The sequence below is a fragment of the Nesoenas mayeri genome, assembly GCF_963082525.1.
Source record: "Nesoenas mayeri genome assembly, chromosome: 2".
NCBI lineage: Eukaryota > Metazoa > Chordata > Aves > Columbiformes > Columbidae > Nesoenas > Nesoenas mayeri.
The window spans coordinates 10086241-10100920 of NC_137543.1; the positions used below are offsets into that span (position 1 = coordinate 10086241).

The 14680-nt window shown below is 46.7% G+C and overlaps 1 protein-coding gene across 2 annotated transcripts in view; it reads left to right on the forward strand.

Moving 5' to 3' along the window:
• Positions 1 to 6388: 6388 nt before the first annotated feature.
• KCNQ3 (potassium voltage-gated channel subfamily Q member 3) overlaps positions 6389 to 14680 on the forward strand; it is a gene marked incomplete at both ends in the record, with an annotated part of 207723 nt that continues 199431 nt past the window's right edge. For both annotated transcript variants that reach the window (XM_080339371.1, XM_080339372.1), the window contains one exon: positions 6389 to 6729. In XM_080339371.1, the coding sequence (XP_080195497.1) occupies positions 6389 to 6729 (341 nt within the window). The remainder of the gene's footprint in view (positions 6730 to 14680) is intronic.

The following is a 14680-nucleotide window of genomic DNA, read 5'->3' on the forward strand; positions in this document are numbered from 1 at the left end:
CTTCCTCTCTCTTTTCTATTTCAAATCATGCCATGTGGCTATTTCTAGTCTGCATAAAATTAGAAGCATTGGATAAAGATTTCCAGAAAATACCCCAAAGATATATAGGTTTACTAAGTCAGGCTGCTTCCTTGTATAAAAGTAGACAGCATAGAGGAAACAAGTGGGTAGGTTGCCTGCTAGACACATCATTGCTAACACGACTTCTTTAAGTCTGAAGGCAAAGAGGGAATTTGGTAGAAGGCCTTTGTAAAAGCAATTGCAGGCTGCACCTCCTCGTATCTCTAGAGTGACCTCATTTGTTGTTGAATCCACAGCATGATCAGATTTCCACTACTGACATTTCAATTTGTTATTCTGATGCTAAGCAAAAATATCCAATTGATACACTCACTTTAACAGGGAGAGACTATATTACATTAGGCACAATCTGGAAGCTCAAAAACTATCTGAAAATAAATGGAAAAAGTCATTCTGGTCAGTAATGATTACTTTATATATTCCTCAGAGTTGCCAGATGTAGTGATGAGAGTTCAAACATCAGGATTTTGGGCTGATTCTGTTGTGTCCCAACACCTGGAAGTAAGACTCTCACCTTACTTTCATTCACTTACAGTCAGGAGGGAAAGTGAGAATTTCCAAGTGGCTTAGTAAAAGTTGTAAAACATTACATTAGATGAAGGAAAGTGAAAGACTAATGATGACCCATCTTTATTTGCTTGCTTTCCTTCCCTGAAGAACCACATTATATTGTCAGGCAGCCCTTTGACTTTTAGCATTACAGTGCTGCCATGCCTTGCCTGCTAAAGGGACATGCCTGGAAATGAATCATGGTAATGCAGATCCAAAAGCCTGAAATGGTTTGCTCTGTTCAGCAGGTTGAGGAATAAAAAGGTTTAGGACAAGTATGTTTTTCAAGAAAGTCAAGGACTAGAAAGGTCAGAGCTTGCCAGAGCTAAAAGTCCAAGGTTTGGAGCTGTTGATACAATGTACGAACCTTGCTGGCTGAAATTCCTCATCGTGTCTCAAAGACAAGGACTGTGCAGAATGATGGGACAAGATTATGGATGCACACGTGCTTTCTGAACTGTGCCATGGATTCAGTAAGGTGAGCAGGAGAGAATTACAGATGCTCTTTTGATTGGTTTGCAACGATCTTTTAATGGCATTGAGACGGTGTGAAGTTACAGTGTATTGATTTTCTTTTGTCCAAGCAGTAATTTGTAGTGGTGGAGATTTATTTCCCTCTTTATGTTTTCCATGAAGCTGGGAGGCAGTGAGGCCACTGGCAGCTGGCAGTTGATTTCCCATTCCTATGGGTGGCATGAGCAGCCACCTCTTGTGCTTAAATGATCGTTGAGTGCCGGGGGACTCAATGCTTAGGGAGAGCAGGGTTGGCATGGGTGATTTCAGAGGACTCATTCCCACCGCTGGCAGGCAGTGATATTGTCTGCCGGGTCAAAGCTGCTGCAGTTGCAGTTCAGGGAACATTTGGCCTGTCAGCTCTCAGACCAAGGGACCTGTCTTGGTAACCCTGTCTCTCAATCTTTGAGATTTCATGGACATCTCCACCCATCTTCCCTCAGCAGATTTAAAGAGTAGACACTGATTTCAGTCTCCTGACCAAGACTCTTGCGTGTCCTGCTGCCTGGCTTGGTTTCATGCAGCTTATGAAAAGATCTGGAAGCCAGGAGGTGACATTTTGATCACTTTGACCATCTGCAGATCACAGGCCATAACTTCAAGTTAAACTAGGCCATAGCATTTAAAAAAAAAGACAAAACCTGCAACACTGACTCAAGATCAAGTTTGAGAGTGTTTCATGCCTGACTAGGCTGTTACACTGATTGACTGTTAGGCTTCATTTTATGTTAGTTTAGCGGGCAGAAGCAATGACTGCAGCTTAGATTCCCTCAGTGCTAAGCCCTAAGAAACAAGCCCTAAAAAAATCAGCTTGACGTGCAACTATAAGGAAGAAGGAGAACATGGATGCACAGAGGAGAGAGGAACTGGTTGAGTATATCTATGCTGCTGAACACTGAAATCAGCGCCCACGAGATAGGTTGGATGTTTGAACAAAGTGGCTGTGGCAGCACAGAGCTGTGTCTGGGATAACAATTCCTCAAATCAACCCTCATGGGATTTCAGGTCTCTTTTACTGCTAGAAGCTACTGCTGCCTGAATTGCTTGGAGTATCAGTGCTGCCCTTTGTACTTACACTGTCTCTTTGGCATTCATCAGTAGGTGCTTCCAGACTGTGCACAGGTACACTGGTTCTTCCTCAAAGCATTTGGAACTTCAGAGGAGAGAGCATGAGGGTGCTTGTTGGAGCTTCTACTAAAGGTTGAGTAGAGACTGGTGTCAGAGACCAGCTGAAAATGCTATTAGATCTCATCACCCTAAATGAGAAATGAGAAGCCTTGAAGCACTGCAAAAATTTTACTTGATAAGACAGAGGATCCAGGAGGAGAAGGATAAAAAGAGAAGGGCAACAAAATTCAACACTACTTTCGTGCTTACACTGAAACTAAGATTCTACTTCTATGAATATATAGCTTCACTCACCGTGTGCTGGCTCTTGTTATATAGAAGACTTCTGGGTCAAGAGGTCCTCAAGCTTCAAATCCTTAATCTCAGGAAATGACCCCTGAGGTTCTGCTCTTTAGCACCTTCCTCAAAGCATGTCCTACTAAAGTAGGACATGCCATTTTAAGGACAATTTCACTCACACTATAGACAGTGTTACTTTCTGTTCCAAATTCCTAGATAGTCCCCTGACTATATTTCAGGTGCCAAATCTCTGTTCCTCTGTCACTGAAGATCATGAGCATCTGTTTGTCCTTTTTGTTTCTAAAGTCTTTTGCAGAGTAACTGGTTTTCCATTTGCAGTTTTCCTTCTTGTAAACATGATCTAGATGTTCCAACTGAATGTTCATGTGGCTCTACTAAAACACCCTCTATATGTTTGTGTGTGGTTTACCAAACACCCCTGCGCTTTGTCATCTGCAAGAATCCAGCTGATCTGTGACTAAGCCAAGATAAAGCCATATTATCTTCACCGACAGATATAATCCCTTCCTGTTTTCCTCTGATTTTAGACTATAACTTCTCCAACTGATCGAGTTTTGTTTTTCACAAGGGCCAGCATAATCTACTGGGAGATGCTTATCCCTGGACTCTCTGCACACTCCCAGCAGAGCCTGTTACAGCCTCCTGGCTGCAAACTCCAGCTCGGCAGAAGCACTTGCTTTTGATTACAGACATCTCCAGTGTCAGCCAAGGAGGTGGATATCAAACCTGTGCACGTTGGGTGCTGCCAGCAACACATCATAAATAATAGTAATGGAGCATAATTGCTCATCAAGCCAAATCATAGCCTGGAGTGCTCCATCTGGCCAAACTCCCGTTGACGTCAGTGGGAGCTTTGCCAGCCGGTGTGCAGTAGGACTGGGGTCCCAAGCAGCGGCACCAGCACCGAGGTCCTGCAGCACCACTGTTAGGGGCTGATTCAAATCCCTTTCTAACCTCTGGCTGGTTCTGCACTGATTTAGCAGACTTTAGCTAACTCTACTTGTGTTACACTGCATCCCAGCCAGTACGGCTACATCTGCTGAACAGTTATCCCAGATGGAGCATGGAGGAGGAGAATTCCTGACACTGCATGAAGGAATTTTGAATTTAAAGAGGAGATGGAAACTCTTTCCTGTTGTGTCTTAAAAGGTGTTTTGTATGGGGGTGATTTTGGACTTAAAAACATCTGAAAAGCCTGCCTTTTGCAGGATGCAACTGAAAAAACACCAACATGTAATTGATGTTGAAAAGTCTTATGTCCCTAGTGCAAGGGCTATAAAAGCCAAACAGTCTGATGTGCCGGTCTATCAATCACCCGTTGCTATTTGTCATTGCTACAACCCTTTGCAAGTAAAAATAATTTACTGTGCCACCCCCGTGAAGATTATTTACCATCCTCCTTTTGAACATTTACTGTTGTGGTTCAAAACTGCAATGAACCGGGCAGCTATAAATTTTCTTTCTTTCCCCCTTCTCCTCCCACCTCTTCCTATGTAATGCTGGGATGAAGGTTAAGCCATAGGATGCTACCTGAAGTTAAGTGCTCTATTCTCAGTGCCCCATACATCCTCGCTAATGCTTATAGCTCCCCTGTGGTATTGGGAAGTATCATCACTATTGTTCTGAGGTAGAACAGGAGCTGGAGAGAGATAAATGGCCTAGTTATCAAAACTTCCTAGCCTCCCACAGCCCTCCCTGGGAATACAGCTATAAATGACATTCAAATGATGCTGATAGATGTTAACTGAGCGGGGAGCAGAACGCGTGCGCTGCCGGTGCTGCGCTCGGGCCAGCTGCTTCTTGCTGATAGTGTCGTGGAAATCTCAGCTAACCTGATGCTGGCTGCTGATGTGATAGCTGTGTGGGTGAGATACCTCACATCTGCTTGTGGAGAAATCCCTCGGTGTTGCAAAGATTCAAAATCAGATGGTTACTGAGATGTATTAATGCTGAATCTTGCAGAGCTGAAGGCAGAGGTGTTTTTTCTTCTTTGACACAGAATCTGCACAATTTGGACCTTAAGAGGATCAAATATTGGAGGGGAAACAGCCCTCCTTCCACCCAGAATGCAATGACAGAAGCGTCGTCTTTGAGTGACCTGTGACATTTCTAATAGGGGTCTGTAGTCTGGTCCAAACTCTGCAGCCCTATGGTGGGTCCAAAAACCATCTCCAGGATCTCCCTTTCCATCTGCTGTCCTTCCTGGTGTGAGAAACAGGAGAGGGACTGCTCAGATCACAAATCCCTCAGGGAACGGAACAGGAGCAGCTAGAGTAGGTGGCAAATCTGCTTCTCCTATGAGTCTGGAAGGACTCTCGGCTGTCTTGGCATCTCTTCAGGAGATACCAGGAAAATTCCCCCATCTGGAGGTGGAGGAGGACCTCTCATGAAAACAACCAGGAATCTGTAGGGCTATGTTTTTTTGCCTTAAAAAAATGATATTTAAAAAAAAAAATACATTTTATTTTACTATCTGGCAAGAAAGGAAGGTTAGGTTAGATTAGACCCTTTGTATCCTCCCAAGGTGTAGCTATGCAAATGCTCAGCCCTGCAGGCAGGGCTTTACTCAAGAGCAGCTCTAAGAGGAGGGGAGATGTTTCTCGTGTGTTGTGGCAGAAATCCCAGGGCATCAAGTGTGCAAGGCATTCAAAAGCTGCATCTTCCCATCTTCGTTGCAGTCAAAATCACATTCCTTCAGGACTTAGGTCCGAAATTGGGCTGGGGTGCTGGTACACACGCTGAGGAAGAGGAGGGGGAGTTCTCAGGTCCCCTCGGGACTGCAGCTGGGCTTGGTCCCCGACGCTGCTCCTTCCAGGAACCACTCAGGTGGGGACCGCAGCCCGGGCTGGGGCAGGAGCAGTTTGTTCCGCAAGACACCCGTGCAAAAAGCCGCTCCCCGGGGAGCCTGGGGGATGCCCGGGCGTGCTGCCCCCTGACCCCCCACCCTCCGCGGGCGGAGGCTCCGGCTCGGCTGGGCTCAGAGCGAACCGCATCGGCAGGCAGCGCCTCCAGCCGCCCACCCGCCGCCTCTCCCGGCATCCTTCATCCCCATCCTCCGCTCCTTCCTGCTCCGGCGGCGAAAGCAACCCCCCGCCGGGGGCCGGGGATGCCCTCCCCCTCCTCTCCCTCCCCTCCAACCGCAGCGGGGGAGGGGGGCTGTGATGCTGCAGGGGGATCCCCGGGTGTCGAGCGGGGTCTTCCCTTCCGCTGGCTGCCGGGATCTCCCCGCTCGGCGCCGGCGGCCCCAGCGGCAGCAGCTGAGGGTTGGCAACTCGGGGAGGGCGTGTAGGGGGCAGCCCCGTGGCGGAGGAACGGCGCCGGTGCCCCACGCACCGTGGATGACTAGACACCCGAGGCTGGGGGAGCGGGAGGGCGGGCGCCCGGCTATTTGCTGGCTGCATACAATGGGCCACTCCCTAACGTGAGGGCTTGGGGGGAGGCAGGAGCTGGGAGGAGGAGGAAGAGGAGGCGCGGGGGGGAAGGGGGGGAGGGAGGAAGGGGCTCGGGCATCGGGCTGGTAAATAAACTCCGCGATGATTTCCCTCCCTTGCGCCGGCCCAGGTGCCCGCTGCGCTCCTGCCTCCCCGCAGCCCGCGGCGAGGATGACCTGACGGGGATGTAACAGCCTCCCCCTACCCTACCTTTTTTTTTTTACCCCCCTCCCGCCACATATATATATATATATATATGTATATATATATGAACATATGAAGAAATAATTTCTGGGGGGAGGGGCGGGGAGCTCGGATCATGGCCTTGGGGCTCCCGGGGCTGCCGCCGCCGATCTGCAGCTCGCCTCCGGGGCCCGGCGGCGACCATGGGGCTGAAGGCGCGGCGCGGCGCGGCGAGCGGTAGCGCGGCCGGCGGGGCGGCGGCGGCGGCAGCGGGGCGGCGGGGGACGGCGAGCGGCGTTGGCGACCCCGAGCAGGGCTCGCTGGCCCTGGGCACCGGCGCCGACCGCGACGGGACGCTGCTGCTGGAGGGCGGCGGGAAGGAGGAGGGCGGCAAGCGGAGCCCGCCGGGGCTGGGGCTGCTGGCGAAGACCCCCCTGAGCCGGCCGGTGAAGCGGAACCACGCCAAGTACCGCCGCATTCAAACTTTGATCTACGACGCCCTGGAACGACCCCGCGGCTGGGCGCTGCTCTATCACGCCTTCGTGTGAGTACGCGGGCGCGCTGTCCGCCGCGGAGCGCGGAGCGGGAGCGCGGAGCGGGGCTCCCCCGGGGGCGCGTCCCGGAGCGGCGGAGTCTGCCCCGTAGGTTGCCCCGGGCAGACGCGCCCGGGGCCGCCGTTTTGCTTTATCATTCTCGCCGTAATGCGCTCCGGGGGGCTTGCTCCAGCAGCGGTGGGGATGGCAAGGATCTTGTTATGTTTTGATGCTGAGTGGTTTTATCTATTTTTTTTTTTTTTCGAACTGAGCAGCGTCTTTTAAGTCTGTATCTGTCTCTTGTATGTACGCCCGCGTTGCCTTGGAGCGGCGTGCCCGAGTCTGTGTGTCTTAGATCTGGAGAAGGGATGCCAGGAAGACCAGGCTCTGAACAGTTTTAAGGCTCGAAGTGCTTAAGGGGACACTGCCGGCTTCAATTCAGCCTAGAGCGTTCGTGTGCGGTTCAATTAGCTGCTGTAAAGCCCGAGTGTGCGCTGTCTCTTTCAACAACTGAAAGTGTCAAATGAAAACCGTCGGGTTTGGGTCCAGTAAGCGTCACCCTGCAGTGTGTGAAACCCGAGCATTGCAGCACTGCTAACCAGAAAGTTAAACTGGCCACAAGCGAACTGAGACAAAACAAACTCGCTCTGCGGCCCAAAGGCTTTTCACATTCCTAAAATATTCTGTTTCTTTAAGTTTTAGTAAATAAAATAAAAAAATAAATCTGGTTACCACATATAGTGAAGTTGACAGAGTCCTATCAAAATAAATGTGGTCTTCAGTGTTGTGAATGTGTTCGAAAAGCCAAGGGATTATCAGTGATCATGATGTTACTGCTTTCCGTTAATGCTACAACATGTACAGAGTTCTATGTGACAGAGGATTTAAGCAGTGGTTTCTGAAATTGGTTTATTTGCCAAAGACAAACAAAGTGCTCCAGGCTGCAAGGGCTGTGAGCCTGGAGCTGGATCTTGGGCAGTCCTGATCATTGGTTTAGCCTTTGCACTTGCAAATAAACACCTTGAGTGTATGTAGGGCTGTGATTTTACCTTCAGGCAAATTTCTCGTGGATGTTTGGCAGGGATTTAACCGTGGGCGAGGAGTAAAAGGCAGCATTCACTACTGAAGTGCTGCTGTATACCACTCACTCCTTGCTGCTCCCCACTTTTCAGTGGTTTCATTAAGTGTGTCTTGGGACACAAGTTCCTGCTTTCCAGCATCATTCTTATGAAAATGTGGACATTGGATGCTGTGACACTTTTTCCACTCTTTCACCTTTTCGCCACAGGAAAACTTACGCTAGGCAGCAGGGAGCGACAGCATTTGGGTGTGTTATGCTGGGAAGACTCTTGGGTCTGAAGCTTGCTGTTCAGCCATGCTCAGTATTACATAATGCTGCTTTTTGTTGGGGAGAGCCATGTCTGGATGGAGTGGCACCCCATTCATCTTTCCATGGTCGGCTCACACACACTGCACAAGTGAGGCTGTAGCACATATCAGAGTGTTCTGAGCACTTGGCATCTCTCTGTTTGGGGACAGCTGTGGCAGCTGGGCCAAGTCCACGACTGGGCTTATGTCTAGATATAAGCAATAGGGCAGCGGATGAGTCTAGAGAGGGTCAGGTGAGCCGAGAGATTCACATTTATTTACAATGGTATAAGAATGTCCAAGCTACAACATTCATTTTAGATTGCTCTCTAGATATGTGGTTAACCTTAAGATCCTTATGCGATATGGATCATAGAATGGGAAAAAAAAATCAATATATTTGTAAGGTTGGGTCCTTCTTAGCAGTGGATCTGATGCTTTATGTGGACAACTTGTCTTTGGTGCAAAACACTTTCAGGAATTCTTATCTTTAAGGGAAGTAAAATCCACAAGTCTGATCTGCCAGTCCAGCAGAGACACCCTGTCCCAGGACACACAGGGGGCTCAGCAGTCCAAGGCTTCTGTTTGCCACACTGTGTTTCTGTTAAGTCTCGGCTCCTTCTGAAGTCAGTAGAAGTTGTGGGCTCTTACCTTGCTGAGGGATCGAATCTGACAAAATAAATCTGCTGAAAGTGATGGAAGATCATGCTGAGTTCTTGCTGACAGGCTTCAGAGCTTGTTCCTACGACTGGAGAATGAAGACCTGCTCAAGAGCAGAAGTGCAGTGGGGAAAAAGCACCTAAGCTGTTATCCAGAGTCTTTGTTCTTGCTTTCAAATGAATTGTCTTTTAACCTTTTTCCATCTGAAAAAGAGTCTTTGCAGGTGCTACTGTGACACTACATAGTGCCATCCCAGTGGTCCCCCAGTGCTTCTTTTCACACTAGAACGGTTTCCTTTCCTTTCCTTTCCTTTCCTTTCCTTTCCTTTCCTTTCCTTTCCTTTCCTTTCCTTTCCTTTCCTTTCCTTTCCTTTCCTTTCCTTTCCTTTCCTTTCCTTTCCTTTCCTTTCCTTTCCTTTCCTTTCCTCTCCTTTCCTCTCCTTTCCTCTCCTTTCATAGGTGAGAGATTGCCAGCCTTCCCATAAAATCTACAAATTTGATGATGTTTTCATTCTGAAGAAAACTCTCATTTATCCTAATGACAAGTCACACTGTCTGGGTCTTCTGAGTAACTTTGCAATAAATACTATGCAAACAAATTAAGAGTAACAAGGCTGCTCTGATATACAAAAATAACTCCAGAGAATAAACAGCTGAGGGTCAAAATGAATTGCAGCAGATCCAAGCATTCAGAAGTGTTTAGGGAAGAACTGATGTAAAGGAGTCTGGTATGTCTGGATTTAGGAGGTGGGAAGCTGGTGATGGAAGAGGGTTGGCAACTTTCAGGACACACTGAGGGTGTTGTGTGGAGGCAGAAAGGAACTTTGTAAAGGTCTTTGCAGGAGCTTTGGATGCCAGGACTTTTAAAAGGGTGGTACAGATGGGATCTCATTAAAACATACAGTGATGCCCATATGGCTGCAGAGGGGTCATGATGCTTTGGTATCTCACTCTTATAATGTGCACATAGATAAGGTTTGATGCAGTCCCTGTTGTAAACACTGACTTTGGTCTAGGTGGAGTTAGATCTACTGAAATGATTCAATCTACTGAAATACTTCAATGGAAGTGCAAAAACGTGACAAGGACCCACCAAGCCCTAGGGACAAAGATCCAGGGGAGAAATTGAGAAATTCCCGATCCTAATTTAAGTGTTCGGCTTTCACTGGCAGTGATTTACAGCGAGTGACAGGAGATATTTTTCTTGTGAATCTTCCTCCTTCTTGTTCTGCACAAGTGAGCTTGTCCAAGCCCATCCTTATAACAAAGAGGAAGGTAAATCTGTCCTAAAGAAGCTGACTCTGTTTCCTTCACCATCTGAAAACATTTATTCTCTGGCAGCTCTACCAGACAGATTTACATAACACCCGTGAAATTCCCCTCTGCTAGAACACCAGGGTTCACAGACTTCTTGGCAATATGGCAATAACTTAATGATATAATTGGTAAGAGGAAATTGATTTTTCCGTGAAAAATTTCACCTCTGTAAAGCTAAACCCTGCCGAACGTTTTCATTTAAAAATAATAATAATTTAAAAAAATGGTTTAAGCTTTGAAGTTTTTATTAGGAAATGTCTCTTGGGGGTTGTAGGTGAGACTACAATCTATTCCTGCTTTTTCTGAGCTGGTCTCCCTGTAGGTGTAACCGCTGTTCCTGTGATGTGCTGTATTTTCCTTTGTGTTGAGCAGTGCAATATATTGCAGGAAACCCAGCAGTTGTGCCTCGTGGGATGTGTACTTTGGCCACGAAGACTGACTTGAGACCTGTTCATCTCCACGAGCCAACCAAACACTTCATTTATGCATAGAACTGAATTAAAAATTGAAAACAAGTAAGATTTTGTTTTTACAGTTTGTTTTTGATTGTAAGCACAAAATATTTGGTGGCTAATGGATAGAGTCCAGAAGAGTAACAAAATACAGATCAACTTTGCAATTGCAATTTGTGGAAAATTTTCAACCTGACTTGAAGAGAGACTGAAGGAGAGGTAGCTAGGAGATATTCTTATTTTCATATCAACCTCGGAAAAAAACCAAAAAACAAAAAACAGCCTTTACTTTCATGGAAAAATAAGACTAGGAAATGCTTAGGATTAGATTTTCTTTTTTGGAAGAGTGCGCAATATCGACTGCATGGTGGAGAACACCATGGTGTACCTGCTGATGAGGGAGGGAAACCCTGGGGAACACTTGAAACCCCTTCCTTATTTGCCATACAATCTTATTTCAATATCATTTAATACCTGGAAGAGAAAGAGGAGGCAGAGCCATATCATCCATCAAATCATTGGTATTTCTGGGAAGCACTGGCGAGCTCCTCTGTCGTGGCTGAACGTGAGTGGGTTGTTTGCAGGAAAGATTATCAAAGGACTAGGGAAACAGGTTGGAGGTCTGGGGACTTTATTTTCCTCTTTACCCTTTGGGACGTGCTGTGTAAGATGTGCTGATCCACCAGCCTGTGTCAGCCATCTGGGGTGAGATGGGAACAGGCCCAGGGTGAAAAGAAAGACAATATGAATCCTTCCTTGGCCTGTTTGGCATAGACTTGTCTCTAAGTGAGTCCCCGGAGCAGCAGAGCAAGCCTGGTCCATTAGCAAGTGTCCTTTGCTTATGTGTTCGCCAATACGAGTTCTGTTTTAATTATTTATGTTAATTCATCGTAATGCATGGATAAATATTCTGCAGTATACTTTGTAAAAAATAATGAAGTCTTAGTCATTGGAGACCTCACTACACACTTCTGCTATTGCATCTCCGTTCAGGCTTGCGGAGTCCGCCCTGGGTTTGTGTGCAGTTTAGCGAGATGTGACTGTAATCTCAGCTGCCGGGATCAGCCAACGTCGCAGGCTGTGGTCAGCGGCTGCCAAAAGCTGGGGTTTGCTGGCAGGGATGAGAAACGGCAGCAGAGCCTGGGGAGTCATCGAATGTCCTGATTTGGAAGGGACCCACAAGGATCATTGAGTCCAAATCATGTACCTGCATATGACAACCCCACAGTTCACACCATGTGTCTGAGGCTGTTGTCCAGTCTCTTCTTGAACACTGTCAGGCTTGGGGCCATGACACCTCCCTGGGGAGCCTGTTACAGTGTCCAGCACCCTCTGGGTGAAGAACCTTTTCCTAATGTCCAACCTACACCTCCCCTGGCATATCTTCCTCCCTGAATAATGTGAGTGGCTTGCAATTGCCAATTGAAGCTCCAGAGCTTCTTCAGCATCTTGCAGGTGCCTAGTGCTTGTTTAAGCACCTGAACTATGTCTGAAATCATAGACCTGGCACTTTGGTGGGAATAGGTATCTTTTCACCTCCTGCCTCATAACTCCTTGCTAGGGTATTGGTGCTGACAGTGAGATGCACTCCTGGAGTGGTTGCTCATGGATTGGGTTAGTTCACAACACGTGCTCAGTGTTGCCGTGGCTACACTGCTAACTTACTGAGTTTTGGTGCTGCTTACACCTGCTTGATGAGCTCACCTGTGCTTCAGTGTCCCCAGAAATCCTGGAGACCCAGGTTCCTGAGTGCCCTTCTGTGAGTGCAAACCCTTGCTCACACCGCATGAAGCAGTGATGGCAGCCTCATCTGGGTAAGTGGCAAGATCGTAGAATCCATAGAATCATGATATCATTTAGGTTGGAGAAGATCTTTAAGATAATTGAGTCTAACTTTAAACCTGACACTGCCAAGTTCACCAGTAAACCATGTCCCTAAGTGCCACATTTACACAGATTCACCACAGCCAGTGACACACGAGGATAGAAGCATTGGTGGGAAGCATCAGTGCCACCAGTGACAGCAAACACATGGCGGCCAGTCTTTTAGTGCCATCAGCTGAGCCCAGGAATAAGCCCCTCTGAAAAAATTCAGAACCTCTGATATAATTTCCATAAAAACAAACAGTCCCAAATTTCACCATTTTGAACAGAGATGATATACCAAAGCCCCTCCAGCAGCCAGAAAATCATGTTTTTCTTCTCTTTTGAGAAACTTGGTATGGAGATTAGCACCTTGTCTGTGCTGACCTTGCAGTCCTGAAGGCACCATCCGCAGTAAAACCCAGGATTAGATTTTTTGCAACATCTCCAGCACAACAGCGGAGAGTCCAGTTAGTGGTATCAGTTCGTAAAAACCATCTCAGTTTCTTTTTGTGCCTCTCTTTGCTCCTTGCAGCAAACTCGAGATCCTCATGGAGCTCAGCAGGGTCTGTGCACCTCCAGGTCAGCTGCCTGGCTGAGAGGCCATGTAGGTTTTACTTCTTGATTTAGTCTGAGATGGAGATTAGGGAGACATTTAAAAATTATCAGGGAAAGAGTTTTCACCCCATTTTTTTCTGGTTTTGGTGCACAATGTAGAAACATTTAAAATAAACCTAAAGTAAAAAATAGTAAATAAAGACTACCCATGTTAACAGCAGGATTAAAAAATAGTCACATACATAGAATGCCAGTTATATACCACTGTGTGCTTGAATGTGTACAAGTGAACATGAAGGTGTCCCAGCAGTTCCTACATCTCCCAAACATTACCCCAAAGGCTACTCACTCAACATCTTTCTGTTCTTTCTTTGAGGATTCTCATCTTCAAATATGACTTGATTTAAACCACTTTATTTACAGGTTATCCAATGTACACACTTGTGTGTGTATGTAGAGCACATTTTTGTGTCTCTTGAACAGCAGAAAGTCCTTTCCAGCATTGAGATGTATGGGCAGGCTCAGGTGATAGCACGTGTATTCAAGGACAAGATCTGAACTTCAGTAATTTAGATCTAATTTAATATCTGTAAGAAACTTTCCAGTAAAAATCAGTCAAGTGAGTGTTAAGATTGGTGACCTTTGCTACAGCCAGGCAGCTGAATGGCTGGGTACTACCACGATCAACCTCGCATGGTATAAATAAATGATAATGTTGACTCTTGTATTTAGCAATGCTATGTTCCCTTCTTGAGTGTGGAACTTTGCAGAAGGAATGGAGCCACAGAGACATTGCATTTGCTATTGCTTCTGGCAAATACTCTATTAAATGGGATAACTAAAATATTAATAGCTTTACAAGGAATATGGTCCACAAAAGCTGTTTAGTATATGCAGCCTTCTGTTTTAGGATGATAGTTAGGAAACTTAGCATTTTCTGTGGAAAGAGGGACATGCCCAGGGATATTTAGGTTGATCATAACCTACTTTAGAAAAAGGCACTCTGGGAGAACTTTCAGGCTGTAAATCCCTAAATTGCCTTCCCCAGCTTTAAGCGAGCAAAAGACTCAAAATCATGTTTGACTCGGAGAAAGGTCTCACTGATGTCAGCAGGAACATATTCAAGGTGACACTGAGGTCATCCAAAGTAGAAGAGTGTGACTGAGATTTGGTGGAAAGTGGCACTAGATATCACCGTCTTCCTCTGCACAACTCACTTGCTGCTCTACTTTGGCTGTGAGAGATGCTCCTAAGCTACAATACTCCACAGGATCTGTCACAGACCTTCATCCCTTCCCTGTCTTAATAGTCACCTCTCGTTATAGTCACTGGGATAAAACCTTGTCCTCCCTATAGATACTGCCTTTTGCTCATTTGCATGGGTTTTAAAAACCATGCTGAAGTGAAGTAGCACATCTCCAACACTTCTAACTCTCAGTTTAAAGAGATGCTGAGACCCTGACATGAGAAACATCCAGTGTTTCTTGAGGTGCATGTGCTCTCACTCCCTTCTCCATGCATTAATCTTGAGAAAGTCTTTCCTACTTTACTTTTTCTAGATTGCTGGTACATGATGCTGGAGCATTACAGGTCCGTTGTATGGCAGCATCAGCAGAGGAATCCTAATCCCATCTAGGTCAGCTGTTAGCTTTTGCTTCCTTTGACTTTACAGACTTTATTTCATATTATGGGTGCTTGCATCTTGCTTGTCCTCCCTGTTTTCAGAGTTGTTGCTGAGAGCTGTA